The sequence below is a fragment of the Pyxicephalus adspersus genome, chromosome 12 (genome assembly GCF_032062135.1).
Source record: "Pyxicephalus adspersus chromosome 12, UCB_Pads_2.0, whole genome shotgun sequence".
Taxonomy (NCBI): domain Eukaryota; kingdom Metazoa; phylum Chordata; class Amphibia; order Anura; family Pyxicephalidae; genus Pyxicephalus; species Pyxicephalus adspersus.
Genome location: NC_092869.1, coordinates 28,996,358 through 29,014,067, shown reverse-complemented (window position 1 = coordinate 29,014,067; position 17,710 = coordinate 28,996,358). Strand labels below are relative to the sequence as shown.

The 17,710-nt window shown below is 39.6% G+C and overlaps 1 protein-coding gene across 2 annotated transcripts in view; it reads right to left on the bottom strand.

Annotated features, from left to right (window-relative positions):
- The window catches only part of SNAP23 (synaptosome associated protein 23), a 34,446-nt gene that overhangs the window by 10,951 nt on the left and 5,785 nt on the right, over nucleotides 1–17,710 (bottom strand). For both annotated transcript variants that reach the window (XM_072428210.1, XM_072428211.1), the window contains 4 exons: nucleotides 6,316–6,431; nucleotides 5,615–5,656; nucleotides 5,133–5,181; nucleotides 3,798–3,915 (listed from right to left, as the gene is read on the bottom strand). In XM_072428210.1, the coding sequence (XP_072284311.1) occupies nucleotides 3,798–3,915; nucleotides 5,133–5,181; nucleotides 5,615–5,656; nucleotides 6,316–6,372 (266 nt within the window). In that variant the 5' untranslated portion in view covers nucleotides 6,373–6,431. The remainder of the gene's footprint in view (nucleotides 1–3,797; nucleotides 3,916–5,132; nucleotides 5,182–5,614; nucleotides 5,657–6,315; nucleotides 6,432–17,710) is intronic.

The following is a 17,710-nucleotide window of genomic DNA, read 5'->3' as shown; positions in this document are numbered from 1 at the left end:
AAGAGAAAAGACCAGTAAAACAATCACACCAAATCTTATTAGTTGAAGTGCAACCTGCTATTAAATAAATTGTTAGTTTGTTTTTTTTTTTTTAAAAAGAAAAAGTTTCCTTCTACAGCTTAAAACAAAATGGATTACCAGAGGTAAGTAGAAATACAAGCTAGTGATATGACTAAAAACAAGCTTTTCATTGAAAATTATTATTATTTATATAGCGCCAACATATTAAGCAGCGCTGTATATTAAATAGAAGTAGCAAATGACAGATACAAACAATAACACAGAAGGAGGGGATGATCCAGCCTAGAGAAGCTTGCAATCAATTTACTGCCAGTTACAGTATTCTAAAGTGGATAAGAGATTTAATTATTTTTCATTAGCTCAGTGCTCTGTACCCAAGAATTTTTACAAATACAAAGATTCATCAGATGATGATAGCAAGCAGACTAACTAAAGCTACATACACGTCAGATGATGTGTCACCCAAGATGAACAGTCATGCTGTTTTGGGTGAAAAACTGATACATGTACAGTGGTCCCCAAACATCAGTGGTTAGCACTCCAGCCTTTGCAGCACTAGGTCCCAGGTTTAAACCCCAGCCAGGACAATATCTGCATGGAGTTTGCAAGTTCTTCTCATGTTTGCATGGGTTTCCTCCCACATTCCAAAAACATGTTTAGGTTAATTGGCTTCCCCTCCAAATTGGCATTAGACTGTATTAATGACATATGACCATGATAGGGACATTAGATTGTAAACCCCTTTGAGGGACAGTTAGTGACATGACTATGGACTTTGTACTGCACTGCGTAATATGTTGGCACTATATAAATACTGTATTTTATTATTAATAACTGCTGTGCAGAGTTATTAAGGAGAGCACAGCAGGGTGGCGCTTGCTCATTCTCCCACCTCCCTTCTCCATAGAAGCTCATTCACAGCTCCTTCGTTCTTCTGTTACTGGAAACAATCACAAAATATTGTTTCCTGTGAGAATCATCTAACATCTATCTGATGTCTGTATGGAGCTTTAGCACTCAGGAAGTAACTGCAATACATCTGTCAGTATATACAGAAGAGGAACAATTAGGACTAAAATGAAGGTTGGAGGCAGTAAACCAACAGTACAGTAAAGTATATCAAGAACATTTTTTTATATATATAGTTTTTCCTGAACTACATGTGGTGCAGCCATAAAGGTTATGATTGCCATATTGTAACCAGCTCCCCAGAAATTCTCCTTCACTGGTTGCATGCTGCTGCTGAATAAGGAAAATGGCTGCTGGGGGACTAGAAATAGAATAGGGAAGATAAATGATCCTGCACTGCAATATGTAAACCTAGCCACAAGTGAAGGAGAATTTCTCTTCTGGAAAAATCTTTTAGTTTACAAGGTATATTGGAAAATCTCCCTCCAAATCATTATAGAGGCCTTGTGAATGTTATTGGTTACATATCTCACTTTGCTCTGAAAAAGCCAAAATACGAAAAACTCATGTTTTATTTATACAGGAGTGCTTTCTTTATTATGACAAGCTGAATGTTGTATAGAATTTGTAAAATACTAAATAAAATTTCTCTTTTGTCCCCCTCCCACCAAAAAAAAAAAACCCACGGCTTTTTTGAAGCCATCCCTAAATAGGAGAAAAGGTACGCAGGTAAATATAGAAATCAGCAAATAGCAGTGTAAAAGAGGTGAATTCAAAAACAGCTTGGAGTTGTTTATTACAACGCTAGAACTGAACACTTGGCATACAGAAGACACATACAATATTTATAATATAATGTATTTGTAATTAGGCAATACAGTTTGGTCACCAACCCACCACTGGGCTGCTACAATGAAGAAGAAGTTGCAGCTCACTGGCGAGATCTTACTTCTGCCTTTTTGTAAGCATGGGTGGAAAAGAGACTGACCGCACTGCACTGTACAATGTACTGGAACTTGATTAATTGAGAGGGAAGGGTAGGGGAGTCACTGTGAATCTATGAGTCCTATTGACCATGGAAATTAAGCCTACATCAACACTCCTAGTAAATAATTCATTTTTAATTTCTACAATACCAGTGTGCTTGTTTCATACAAAGCAAAACTGGTTAGTTTAAATGTCATTTAGTTTCACCAAACTGGCGTAGTGAAAATGGAAGATGGTTTTGCTTCGCCAAATATTTAACAGCGCCATGTAGACCACAAAATAAAAGATTTAAATAATATACGCAGCATTAGCACATTGTTTATGAAGGACAGCTGTACAAGTATGACATTGCGGCAAGCAATTACTTTATATTTGTTTTTTTATCAAGGAAAAACACTTGCAAATGTGCAGCAGTTCTGGCCTGTTACCAATATCTAGAGAAAACACTGCTACAAAATAAATAAAAAAAAGCGCTTTACATACATTTATATACTTTAATTTACTTTATTTTTTTAATTTATTTAGAAAGGATTTTAGTAATGGAATGCATGGACATCCAACATTGTGCAGGTTAGAAAAAGAATATAGTCAGACATCAAGAGCCTAAAGAGCTTGCACTGTTTTATTCAATTTTACTTTACAATTAACTTTTTACAAAACTCTGATTGAACTGTGTATAAAAGGAAAAGAAAGTACCTCTTCCCAGGACAGACGCAGAGGCCGCAGCACTTGTTCAGCTCTGTAAGGTTCTTATCTGCTTCTCGCATGTCTTTGTTTATCTGGTCCAGTCCTTCCTCAACCCTCTTCAGTTGTTCTGCATATTACAGATCTTTTATTAGAAGAAAGGTTCGCTTAGGTAGGCCACTAGCTCACAGCAACCAGAGGTCATCTTTCACCGATATGACTTAAATGTGACATTATGGTTACTACACATCACTACTGCCCTCTGCAGTGCCCTAAATAAGCCAATGAGGTGTTGCTTGGTCGAGAATAAAGAACACAAGCAGGAAAGTATTTCACACGCACACAATTCGCACTTTTGGCCAGCCACCTGGCTGTCATCAGACAACTGCTTAGGTGAAATTATTATACTACGATGGATTATACTATTACTTAATAAAAGTGATTACATACATTAATATACATGGGACAATAGGAATCACAATAAAAAGGCACTGGACAGTTGGGGCATAAAAATAGAAAGACAATTCAGGCATGGCATTAAAATGTTAGATCAAAGTACTAGTGGGTGGTAGAAAGCAGTGACACATATAGGGGATACTGGATATTCAGGGTGCGTCCACTTTTTGACCACCGGTCTATGGCATTCTCCTACCCAGCTGAAAAAGTTTTCTGGGGAGATGACTGGTATTTTTAACAGTTCTCAATGAGAAAGAAAAAAAAACAGAGCCTGTGCTCAGGGTAAGGTTGAATTGTAGGGGTAAGGGTAAGACCTAAATAACTGGTATGTAATATTATATTACTTATAGAATGAATGCAGGTTTCTATATGATATATATTGCAGCATTTTGAGGAAGTGTGCAGTACAGTATTTTATTTATTAAAAAAAAAAAAAACTTCTACTTTTCATTTTTAAAGGCGTGGGTTAAGTTACATCAGAAGAGGAAGTTTGGCTTAAAGACCAAAAATGAAAATTCTAAAACGTATGAATGTGACCTGGAAATTCCTTGGCCATATGAGGTGTGAAACATAAGCAGATCTGAAACGGGAAATGGATTAAACATTAATCTGTAGAATGTAAAAGGATTAGAGCTCATTTGAATATTAGTTCTAGCTTGCACTGTTTTATTCAATTTTACTTTACAATTAACTTTTTACAAAACTCTGATTGAACTGTGTATAAAAGGAAAAGAAAGTACCTCTTCCCAGGACAGACACAGAGGCCGCAGCACTTGTTCAGCTCTGTAAGGTTCTTATCTGCTTCTCGCATGTCTTTGTTTATCTGGTCCAGTCCTTCCTCAACCCTCTTCAGTTGTTCTGCATATTACAGATCTTTTATTAGAAGAAAGGTTCGCTTAGGTAGGCCACTAGCTCACAGCAACCAGAGGTCATCTTTCACCGATATGACTTAAATGTGACATTATGGTTACTACACATCACTACTGCCCTCTGCAGTGCCCTAAATAAGCCAATGAGGTGTTGCTTGGTCGAGAATAAAGAACACAAGCAGGAAAGTATTTCACACGCACACAATTCGCACTTTTGGCCAGCCACCTGGCTGTCATCAGACAACTGCTTAGGTGAAATTATTATACTACGATGGATTATACTATTACTTAATAAAAGTGATTACATACATTAATATACATGGGACAATAGGAATCACAATAAAAAGGCACTGGACAGTTGGGGCATAAAAATAGAAAGACAATTCAGGCATGGCATTAAAATGTTAGATCAAAGTACTAGTGGGTGGTAGAAAGCAGTGACACATATAGGGGACACTGGATATTCAGGGTGCGTCCACTTTTTGACCACCGGTCTATGGCATTCTCCTACCCAGCTGAAAAAGTTTTCTGGGGAGATGACTGGTATTTTTAACAGTTCTCAATGAGAAAGAAAAAAAAACAGAGCCTGTGCTCAGGGTAAGGTTGAATTGTAGGGGTAAGGGTAAGACCTAAATAACTGGTATGTAATATTATATTACTTATAGAATGAATGCAGGTTTCTATATGATATATATTGCAGCATTTTGAGGAAGTGTGCAGTACAGTATTTTATTTATTAAAAAAAAAAAAACTTCTACTTTTCATTTTTAAAGGCGTGGGTTAAGTTACATCAGAAGAGGAAGTTTGGCTTAAAGACCAAAAATGAAAATTCTAAAACGTATGAATGTGACCTGGAAATTCCTTGGCCATATGAGGTGTGAAACATAAGCAGATCTGAAACGGGAAATGGATTAAACATTAATCTGTAGAATGTAAAAGGATTAGAGCTCATTTGAATATTAGTTCTACATTACAGTGCGTGAAAGTCTATTGTGTCACGCTTAAATGTGTTGCCTATTTAAAACGAACCCCCTATTTATTTATTTTTTAAGCCAATGTACACATTGTAGCATTTAATAAAAAAAACATAAAAGCCCCATATTTTCTAGTATACAAGTATAGTTTGAGGGTTTGTGCTTGCTTTCTACATGGTCGAATGATCCTGGCGATCTTTATACTGAAAAAATTATATCTTCTTGTTCTCACCTCCTTGTTCATCCAGCATTGTCAGAGTCTTTACCCCAGCATCTTGACTCTAGAAACAAAGATTGTTGGCATTAATAGAAATAAAAAGCAAGGAAACTTAGAACCTAACAACAAACTACAGGATCCAATGCAGGATGAGCTCCACTATGGATATCACTGCTCCCAACAGAAACATAGAAGCTGCAAATGCGGACTTCTCACTTCTCTGCCTTCAATTCTTTTGAATCACTATACAAGTACAAATACGTGGACTTCTGACATTCCAAATCTGTATATATTTACTCCAGGACATGGAAAGCATCAGATGTCTTGGTAGGCCAAACAATCAGGCAAGTAACATTTATAAAAAAAAGATAGGAGAGCAGAACCTATTTTTAATAGAAGACTTAGAGACAACCCATATATATTTAGAAAAATAATGTGACAAAGCTTTTTTTTTGCTTTAAAGATACTTGTGATAGATCAGAGACAGTTTATCTTACCTCCTCCACCAAGGTCAGCATCCGTCGTGTGCTCTCCAGAGACTAGGAGAAAAAAAAAGAAAATTATAAAGGTACAAAGCCAGGAACAGTCATGAGGCAAACTGGTTCATGTAACTAATATTATATCTCACATGGACAATTATGTATATTTTGGAAAGTTTTCAAAACTGGTGGTACAACTACACCGATATCTGTGTTTTGTAACATTTGTGAGTTCAGGACAATGCTTTTATACATCACCATTTATCAAGAGGAAGTTGTGTTTTCCGATGTGGCCAACACAGCCTTTTCAACCCATTGCCACACAACTCAGGATTACTGGTCCCCTCAGTCCTTGCACAGCTGTCCATGCAAAACTCATTCCCTCACCTCCATATGCAACTTTTTATGTAGATGCTGGGGGAAGAAGTGGAGGGGAATACCTATAGAGTGCGTCATTTAACTGCCTGGGCCGTCAACATCCAAGATAGTTGCGGCCAGCAGAAGTCTCAGGTCTATTAAACTGCACAAGGGACGCTTCATAGGTAAACGTAAAGGTGCAGACTTTCTCAATAAACACATTACAGATAGGAAGAGTTTCATAATGATAATTCATATACTAAGGCCAAAAGTTCATGCACTGCCCTTCCTCTACTATGTTTAGGTGAACTATGGGACTTTTTAGGTTTGGTAAGACGAGGGGAACACATACAAACACATACCTCATCTGTAACCTGATTGGCTCGAAGTTGAATGTCTTCTACTGACATGTCGTCCATGGTGACTGAGGTTTGTGCTGGTTAAGTTTGGTAAAAATGAAAGGTCCTTCCTTAAAATGCTGTAAAGAAAAGGAAAGATTTTGATAACATGGCCACATGAACAGTTTGCACTATGCAGTTTTTTTTCTGCAAGTGAAAAATCCATTTATTTTTTTAAAATAAGCTAGCCATTCCTACTTAAAAGTTCAGCACACCCAAAACAAAGATGTCAGAGTTTGGAAAATGTTACAGAGTTAAACAACAGTAGTTTCTTCAATCAGATTGGAAAAATCTTTTAAAGTACTAGGAATGTATGTTAGCTGCACCCATAATAAAAGATTCCAATTATCCCTGTGTAAATTTTATTTTGTAAGGAAGGCTTTAGGATTTGCTAGAAAAAAGTAGAAACGTGTGGGATCACCTTTAATTCCCAGGTGGACAGATCAGGAAATATGGCCGCCCTGTTGGGTTTTGCATGTAAGAAACAAAATGCCAATTCAGACCGCCAGGCCAAACCTGCAAACAAAATATCCCTTCTTGGTGGGCTGCCCCTTTATCAGACAGTTTAATGCAAAAAAAAAAAAATAAAAATGGTAATGCCATCCAATAACAGAAACAAAAAGGATAAAAATATATTCTAAGTTACGTTTGGGGAAAATGATCACCTATGGCTTGACAAATCCATGTTGTAGACATAGCCCATGGTTTTAATGTGAACGCAAGTATTTTGGTCCATTTTGCAGCTCATTTTGCTTTTAAATACTACTTTCAGTTCTCATAACACAGATCTATACCTATAAGGAAGTTATTGAGGTCGATTGTGGTAGGAAGTCATTTCTCATTGCTCCACATTTTATAAATGGATCACAGAAAACTTGCCCACACAAAGCTGTAACAACCAGAAAATATTGAAATCTCAAATTTACCTGTGATAGAGAGCTACAGAGGCCATCACCTTAAATTCCATATGAGGAGGACTAACAAACCTCATCATATAAAAAAGGTACAACAAATAAGGATGGGAACTCACAGTCCTGAAGGTTCACATGAACATCAAGCAAGATGTTACTTGGATGGCGCTGTACCCTGCAGCTCTAATCTGTCCAAGCCAAAACAGACAAAGAACTGGTGACAACCCGCAGCTCAGCTGTTCCCTTTGAACAACCAAAATGACATTGTTGTTCATCACCAGCTTCAACTAAACACTCAACAGGAACACACAATGGGGATACCATTGGAGTACAAGAGGGATAAAAATGGCCCAGAACCTTGGAGAACCCTCCAGGTGTATTGGAAAGGCCAAAATTTAAACAAAACAGTGAACTAGAGCACACAGTCCAGTAAATGTCCTTAAAGGGTGACAAAATATTTCAAAGCTGCCAATCTGTACAAAGAAACTAGACTAATGAAGTGTTCTCCCCAGTACCTTGTGGCTGGGTGCACCACCCTGAATTTATCAGTAGCCACCCAGCTGTCCTCGGACAACCACTAAGTGGGCTTTGTGTAGCGAGAGCCTTCAGTGGGAACCGACAGACTGCAAAGGAAAGAAGATTTATACTTTATCTTTTCCACTCCATGTGCATACTATAGGGACGAGCATTACAAATTAAGAACAAAAGTATGGGGGGGGGGGCAGTAGAAAACACAAACAATTATAAGTGTTACTGGATTCCTATGGCACAAATAACCGAGAACACTGAAAGTGTAAATGTGTCACCCTATAATTTCAGTGGTAGGTCCACTTTAAGATATTTGTCCAAAGTGGTCTAGTGGTAACAACAACATTAACAGATAAAGCAAAACTAGCTCCCTAACCCCCACTGCATAAAACAATGAAATGAGAACATAGCTAAATGTATTATCACAAACACCATGAGCACACTCATACCCAAAAGGAAACGCACAATGCAATTTAAACTATAGCTTTGTACAGATGCTGGGGACAATACATCAATACAAGTATGGCACAAAGTTGTTTAGCAATCCACTGTACAACATTACTAAACAACCAATAACAAGGATTATTGTAGTCAGTACAGACACCTCCCCTCTCCATATAACACTGCTTTATTAGACGAAATGATTAAAAGGAGTTGTTTTGAGCGACAATTATTGAGCGTCTATACACAGTTTATTTGATCTGCAGGAAGAAAACCATATGTAAGTCTATTATAGTCATTAACTCCTTTATCACCACCAGGATTTTTTTTAATAAACTGAACAAGCAATGGTTTAAGCAATACCTGAATGTAACTCTTTCAGGGAGCATTTTGTCCATAGATAAATATTTGGTTTGCCCGGGTAAACCCACTTTACTAAATGCAGAATAAAGGGACTTACTTTGGGCTTAGTCTACACAGACGTTTTCCCCTGCATTTAACCTGAGGCTTTAAAAACAAATGGATTCAAGTTCAGCCTACCTCTTAATTAGCCTATGGCCACATACCAAAGTTATAAACACAAAGAAAGGAGAACTTGAGGGTTAGCTCAGTAAGGGGACTTTTAGGACCAACATTTTTTAACTCAACGAATCTTTTTTAAAAAACTATAACTTTATTGGAATAAATATAAAAAAAAATTTACATTAAAACATTTTTTTTAAAAATGCAACATATAGGAAGAAGATATTTCCTGGGCTAAGCAACCCAAAGGGCATACCCCTCCGCTTTTTCAGGAAAGAAGGGGAAGAATACCTTACATGGGGACACCACTTGCAGCTCGGTAGAGGCAGCAGCAGGACATGATTTTTTAGAGGAATAACAGAATTACCTGTTCCAGGTGAGGTGGTTTGTGCTGCAGGAATAAGATATTTCTGTCCTCTTTCTTCCCTCTTTTTTCCTGAAGTTGAGTTATCCGTGAAACTCATCGAAAGGTTGTGGGGTATGTTAAGGAATGTTGGCCCTAAAAGTTCCCTTACTGAGCTAACCCTCAGGTTCTCCTTTCTGAGTCTTTAAAGCCCATGTTTGAAATTCTCAAGCATTCCAATGGGCTAATCTACACCAAGATGTTTCCATGAGGCACATCTATAAGCATTATCTAGAACACTGCTTTCAACGTAAAAAAAAATTAAAACACAGGGTTAACGCTGGAAAACACCAAGAAACACGTGAAAACACTTCCATTGATTTCAATGGGGACTGTTTACAGCATTTATAAGCTCCTAAAATGTAAACGTGGTAAAATGCGGCATAGATGTTTTTCAGCATTTTAAAGCAATAAACATGGGAAAACGCAGAAAAACGTGGGAAAAGGCCCCTATTGAAATCACTGGAAGCGTTTACCCTCGTTTGCCCCGTTTTAGATAATGCTCATAGACGTGCCTCAAGGAAACGTCCTGGTGTAGATTAGCCCATTGTAATGCATGGGACTTTCAAACATGGGCTTTTAAAGTCTCAGGGTAAATGCTGGGGAAAACGTCCGTGTAGACCAAGCCTTATTCTTCATTTTGGACAAGTCAAGTCATTAGTGAATGATATACCACTTCCCGTTGACATTCCAGTGTTTATATTTTGCCCATTTTGTCATCCATTTTACAGTCATATTTGTGGAAGTACTGCCCTGCTCCTAATGTTCCTATACCAAAAATATACATATGTACACACACATACATTGCACAAAATATGCCGATATACACACCGTGCAATGTCTGCCATGATTTTGCTGATGGTGGATGGTGACCCTAGGGAGATCCTTTCCCAGACCTGGATCAGGACATCAATGAGCTCCTGGACATTTTTGCTGCTGTTTGGTGTGGTCAGGTGCAAAGATACATATTGTTCCAGTGTTCCCTCCAGAATTTAGGCTGGGTGGAATAAAGTTGTAGGCGGGTGGGAGGCTCTGTATTGTGACAACTTTTCAGTAACCACCCAAGAACAGACGGGTGGTGTGCCCAGCTAAAAGGGGCTGGGGAGAACACCGTGTTCCAAAAGATTTCGAATGGAGTCAGCCCTAGGGGGTGTAAGGGCCCGGTCAATGGTATCAATCATCCAGGAGCTACCTGCACACTCTGGCCAGGAGCTCACCAACACCCTGGATCCAGGTCTGGGAGGAGATCCCTTAGAGTAACCATCTGCCATCTGAGGTTGGGCAGTGTCCTGCATCAGTGTCTGAGGACTTTATCACAGTACCTAACAAAAGTCAGGTTACTTTTAGCTGGAATTGAAGGTTTGGTGCTGCTCTCCAAGGTTATCCCCCACCACTGACCAACTGATAACCCAGTCACGCTGGATAATGTTTCAGGCGCAAAACATTCACCATGGAATCTCCAGGCTCTTTCATATGTGCTCAGTGTGAACCGGCTTTCATCGGTGAAGATAAAGGAGCACAAATTCTGGCAAATACCAAACAAGATGCATGGTGCCAGGCTCTGAGCGTGGGTCCATCCACAGTATGCCAGACCCGTACGCCACCTTCATGGAGACCAGTTCTGGCAGTTTGGTCGGAAATACACACAAGTAGCCCATTGGAGGTAATCTTGTAGGGGTGCTCTTCCCATTGCTCCTCAAACAAAGACCCAGATACTGGTCCTACTGCTGGGTTGCTGCGCTTCTACAGGCTTATCCAGTTATTTTTGTGTAAAGAATCCTTGTATCTCCTCCACACTCTTGAGACTGTGCTGGAAGGCACAACAAACCTTCTTAAGACGACATGTATGGATGTGGCATCCTGGAGGATCTGTACTACCTGTAAGTGTGATGCACATACCTCCTCATGATACTGCATAACACCAGTAGTGACAGGAGAACGAGCAAAATGCAAAACTGATGAAAAATCAGTCAGAAACAACTTTTACTTTTGGAGGTTGGCTTGTTGTTGCTCCTGTCCACTTGCTTTCATTTGCATTATTACAGGTAACCTTTATTCACTCATCACTTGTGCTTCCTAACTGAAGAGATTGATATTGCAGAAGTTAACTTGGTGTTATATTATTTATGCATATATTGTGTGTGTGTGGTGAGAAGAGCATACAACCAATCAATGCTCCTGAAGTTGATTTTTTTTCCTTTGCACATCACAGGGCCAGGCAAAGTAAACATTAACCTATTTACATTGAGCTCATCTGCAAAGAGAAGAGTGAGAACATGGAAGGCCTCTCTCCCCACACTGTACTTGTTGCATATTTTCAATGGAGCCTAAAATGGGGATTTATATGCTTCTATGCACCTATGCAATCACTGGAGGCCACCAAGTATTTAAACAGAGTCACAATGTGTCTCCAGACAAGGGCTGAGAACAAGGAAGGAAATTTGGATCCATCTTGACTGGTCATACAAAACAATGTGTATAGAAGATAGAAATTAGCAGTTTTAGTACTAGCTAAGTGCACTGCAGAAAATAATACAATACTTTTACTGTTAATACTGAGGACTTCAAATCCAAAAAGTACATATAAAATATATGCCATTGCCGTTAGCCTGCTGTTACAGCATAGATTAGTTGAACCAAATGTTTAGACCTAGACATGTCATTGAAGCAGTGTAAAGCACAAGGAAAATAATACAACACAGACAGTATTCTGAGGTTTTATTTGCAGGTCAGCTCATTAGTAGTCAGGCTGGGGCCCTCAGTATAATAATTCCTGGTAAGCCACGCTTATGGGGCCACAGCATGCAGGTTTTTTGTTTTTACAAAAATTAACTGTTGCTTCCAAATTGCAGATATTTCCTGATAACAGCAATTGGTCACCAGGAATTTATGATTTGTAGCCAAGCCCATTTCACTAAGCACTGTGAGCTTCTTACAATGTGCATTAGAAGATGCAACAAGTGAGTTGGGGAGTAAGACCGTATTTGAACATTTTTGATCCTTCATGGTGCATTTATTTAAAATAAAAATAAAATAAACTCCTTTAATTTAAGGCAGCACATTTATTAGGAATGGGAAGCTTAAAAACCACAATGACATGCAGCAGATGCAGGAGCGCAGGAGCGAGTACACACAGACAGGAAGTTCCTGCAAAGCCCGGAGACATTTAGCAGCACTGACGGAAAAAAAAAGATGAAAACCCCATTTCCAAAAAACTAAAATCTAAACCACACATACTTGTGACATGGGCCACTGTGCGACACTGGGGCACTGCTGACTTACAGAAGGCCTCTACCTAAAGCGGAACTAATACTTAAAGCGGAACTAAAGCTGCAGGTCTTGCCTATTTGCATTCCCTTGTAGGGTGGCGCAATCTTCCTTTCTTCTTCTGCCATCGTAATTGGTCGTGCTGGGGTGACATTTACTGCACAGGAGCTCATCCAACTGCAGCGCACGTAAGGCAAGCCAGGATTGCCAGGTTTCTCTGGAAATCACAGCTGCCGCTGCGCATCTCTGCACACAATCAGGGTAGGTTAGACACACTGGGCCCGATTTATGAAAGCTCTCCAAGGCTGGAATAGATAACACTTTCATCAGTAAACCTGAGTGATCCAGCAAACCTGGAATTGATCTGGTCCAGGATTGAAAACATTTAGCAAATGGCATTTAGGAAATACATTCCAGGTTTGCTGGATCACCCAGGTTCACTGATGAAAGTGTTATCTCCAGCCTTAGAAAGCTTTTAATAAAATCAATATTGTAGAAGGGACCTCGCCTGTCTCTTTCTGCAATAACCACCTGAAATTTGTTTTGTATAGTGGGACTTAGTTCCACGTTAGGTACAACAGCCGCTGCATGTCCAGACTGTGAAGACGCTGCATTCTGTGTATTATTATTATTATTATTAATAATAAACAGGATTTAAATAGTGCCAACATATTACGCAACGCTGTACATTAGAGATTTGGGGCAGATACGTCCGAATATCAAGTGCCCCCCTTTAGAAGGCTTTTCTGTATAGAAGCAGCAGGAGCAAAAGGTGAATCATCACCTCCAGCATCACTCATTACACACAAGCAAACAGAAAGAGTAAACAAAGTTGTTATGAATTGCCTGGTTCATTAATCTTCATTCATTTATATTGCGCCCCTAAGCAATATCATTGTATTCTGCACATGAGGTACTACACAAACCCCTTAAATATGAATCTAAATCTGATTCCTCAATGTACTAAATATTACTGCAAATCTAAAAAAGAAGTGAGCATATTGAATGTAAAAGTAAAAAACAAAGCACTCAAATAGCATTGAGAACACTTATGGAATGATTAGCAAGGCCAAGTTATTATGTTTACAGTAGATGTTATGTACTTTTCCACCTTCTGTTTCTGTATCCTCCTTCATAAATCAAACAAAAGCCCGGGCATATTTTTTTCTGGGTGGAGAACAGAGATGAGCTCACAACCAAAGCTACTTGCATGATGCACAAAAACCATGGGAAATACATTGTACCCATCCTTTTCCTATTCAAGGGGAACAGGTACTCTTATCTGCTGCCCTTCTTATAAATATTCATTCATTCTTTGCATCCTGCAGCTTCTAGAAATAAAGAGAAATTCCCACTGCTTCTGGATGGAGAAGAATGAGACTCCCTGCCTTTCATCCAACGTGACATCATTGCTGGTGTTTGAGGATTGTACACTCAGAGCATTGTTACACAAGGGCTGGAGAATGTCCTCAGACCTGTGCAGGGTTTCAGGGTGCAACTCAAAGATTGGACTCACCTGAGCATGGAACATGAATTGCTGTGTATTGCAATAAAAGGGCTTTAAAGTACAACTGCCAGTGTGTTACAACACACGTGTGTGGCTCTCCAAATGCAACAATCACTTTGTAGCAAGATCTCTGGATTATCTTTTTACCTCCTCGTGCAATAAAAAAAAAAAAAAAACACCCCAGCTACAATTCCCTACACTGTGTGAAATATACAACTTCAAACAGCCCAACACAAGTCACTGATGGCATGCTAGTTTTATCCAACACACATGGGAAAGCACCTTCACTTACCATAACCAAAGTAATTGGCCACAATCTTACCACAGTCTTTGAAGTGTGTGCAAAATCTAACAAGGAAATTCTCCTATTTCAATGCCCATAAGAGGTTTAAAGCTTAGAAAGGCAAGGACTGCAAGTAATTATTTATTCATACACACACACATATATATATATATATATATATATATATATATATACACACACACACATATATACACACTTTTGAAATCTCCGGATATGGGTGTAAATAATTACAGTTTAATGTAAATATTAATGAATAATAATGTTTCACATCTTGTATAGTCATATAGTTGTCATACCCACGGCATATTGGCTCATTACATACTCTGGCATTGCTTAGCAGTTCAATACAGAGTGTAAACTTCTCCTATGAGGTATAGGAGTTTGCCAACTTCCACCTGACGGCTACATTCCTATTGGCCCTCCATGATGATGGGGCGCTTCACCGGCCAATAGTAATGTGAGAGAATCAGGAAGGGGCAGGCCTGGAAGTGGCAATGTGTCTGGTTAGGGTGGCCTGCCATTTGGGCAAAGCAAAGGGTAGCAAAAGTTGTTTTAGGTAGAGGATGTACAGGAAGCTCTAGGGGACACCGCTTTATACTTTTCAGCAACTTATTGCTTTCCTATAGTTTAATTAAATATTTTTGTGAACTCTCATAAGATCATAACTATGATAAGATAGAAGTTTATACAGCACAGAGTGAAAAATACTGCAAGCAATGCTTATAAAATATTTATATCGGGGAGAGGAGATTTTTACATAATGGCATAGATGGTGAACCAACAAGTTCTGTGTTGTATGGTATTGTGTCTGACAAGTAAAATGCCATTTAAAAGACTCTATATTACTATGGAGGCCAATGTACTGGTCCTTCTGCCTCATTCGTGACTCTAACCCAATACAAGAGGAAGGAATTGTTTATCCAACACCACAATCATAGATGAAATGACTCACATCTAGATTAGAATTCAGAGGAAGTAGAAAAGGATGTATGACCCTAACGTACTACAGAACAATAACATCATTTAGCATCTTTTCAGGGGAAGGAGAAGGCAACTACTGCCAAGTGGGATTTTTTTTAAATACTTACTTGTCAGTCACTTGTGTAAACTTACCCATTAGATCGTAAGCTCTTTAGGGGTAAAGTGCTCCCCTCCTCCTGTGTCATTGTTTGTATCTTTCTTTCATTTGCAACCCCTATTTATTGTACAGTGCTGCCTAATATAATAATTACAATAGGAGGATTGGAACTAAAACTAAGGCTACGTACACACGTGCAGTAATTGTCGTTGGAAAGGATTTTTAACAATCCTTTCCAACGACTGCACAATGCGTGAATGAGTGTTGTACATACAGCACCGTTCTGCTTATAGGATAGGGGAGGCGGAGAAGGACGGAGTGGCACCCCACTGTGTGCTCTCTTCCTTCACTTTCATTACGATTGCTCGTTGTCTATCATCCACGGATCTGCCAGGACAGTTGTTCTGGCAATGAATGACGAGCGCTGTACACACACACACAAGATTCTCGTCCGATTCCCGGCCCTGAGCCGATTATCGGACGGGAACCATTGCACATGTGTACCTAGCCTTAAGCTACGTACACACGGCAGATTTTTATCGCCCGATAATCGGCATCGGCCAATTATCGGGCGAAAATCTTCCGTGTGTACAGTCGGTGTCGTCCATCGTCCGGACGACCGACCTGCCGGATCCACGGACGATGGACGACAGCCGATCGTAATGAAAGGGAAGGGGAGAGCGCGCAGCAGGGTGCCGCTCCGTCGCTCTCCCCCCTCCCCTCTCCATAGAGCATGAACGGTGCTGTATGTACAGCACCGTTCATGCATCTTGCACTCCCTTGTCGTTGGAAAGGATCGTGAAAGATCCTTTCCAACAACAAAAATTGCAAGTGTGTACGCAGCTTAAGAGGCACAAATCAGATTATATGCTATTGAAGTAATCTCCTGAATACATGCTGTATTACCACACAAACAAATCTACCCGTAGTTTCGGAAAAAGGAAGATTCACATACTTGGGGTGCAGAGGGGACTACTTTGCCATCTAATCCGGGTAAATAGGAAGCAACGGAAACATTGAGTCATGGGGACAAAAACCGAATTTACTGTAACAAGAACTGAGCTCTAGAACCATGACTGTTCCTCCATTATATGTTGATCTGATAAATGATTTATAGGAAAGTGTTAAAGAACACAGAATTCGGGAACCAATCAGTCTGAACTTAATCCCTATACAGACACCAATGGACATAAGAATTGTCACCGATTGTGATCGTTCGTGATGGTTTCCAGTGACTGATTAATAAACGAGCGCAGTACACACAACATCTTTCTGTTCTATAAAGAGGGGATGGGATGACAAGCAAGTTGCCCTCTATGGGGGCGCTCTCCTCCAAAAGAATGCACAGTGGTCATTTAACACGATGAGAGATGAAGTATATTGGAGGGGGGGGGGGGGCAAACGGTTGTCCTCATCTTTGGTGAATATCTGCCATGGGTACAGCGGTCTTCTAATGCTGAGCAATGATTATATGATGTGTGTACCTAGCTTTAGGACCAACAGTATGCTGCAATCATTTGCTTCTAAAGATTTAAAGTAAAGTCTAATTAAACAATGTGCACTGCCCACCACTAATAAAATGTCCATGGTGACACCCTTTAGATAAATAAAGAATGGGTATTAATATTGTTAGTTGTAAAACTTGGGGGGCATCAGCCGGATCTTGTACTGTACAGACATGGGCATTTATTTTTTTTTATTTTTCTTTCATTAGGCATTCAAAAGATGCCAATATAGGATTTACTGGCAGGTGTAAACGGAGCAAAACTGCCGGCTCTCAGCAGGTAGGTCGCGTTGCTATAATCAGCTTATAGCCAACATTTAATGCCTTGACTGCAGCTTACCCCTAATGGGCTGCCAAGTGTAGCAGAAAAGGTTTTTATTAACAATTTACAGAAAGATAATCTTGTCAAATGGCATCAGAAACAAAAGCAATCTGAACAATGTACAGGAAATTCCTGTGCAGGAAAAGGTCAGGTCCCGGTGATGGAACCCGACAGACTTGCAGAAGTGAGCTGCTTTATATAACCAGCCGGCCTGTATTCCAGTGACAAACACGTGTATTGAATATCCTTAGGGCCAAGGTCCAGCATACTAAACAATTAGGAGGATGCAGAAATTTTCTTTTTTTTACCACAACAAACATGACCAGGAGCAAGGTCCAACAGGCCAAAAAAAAAGTCACACTGGCTAACTTTTACAACATTATTCAGCGGAGATTAGTCAGCTTCCATTGCTTGTGTTTTTTGTCTTTTCTCAGAATACGTTATAGGTGCATTAAAACAAGTCCCCACAGCCTGATGAGAAATGCCTGTCTCCTGCCTGCAGCTGCAGTGTGGCCAATGCTCTCTGCAGGTAAGCAGTAATCTCACTGCAGAGATCTGATATATCATACCTA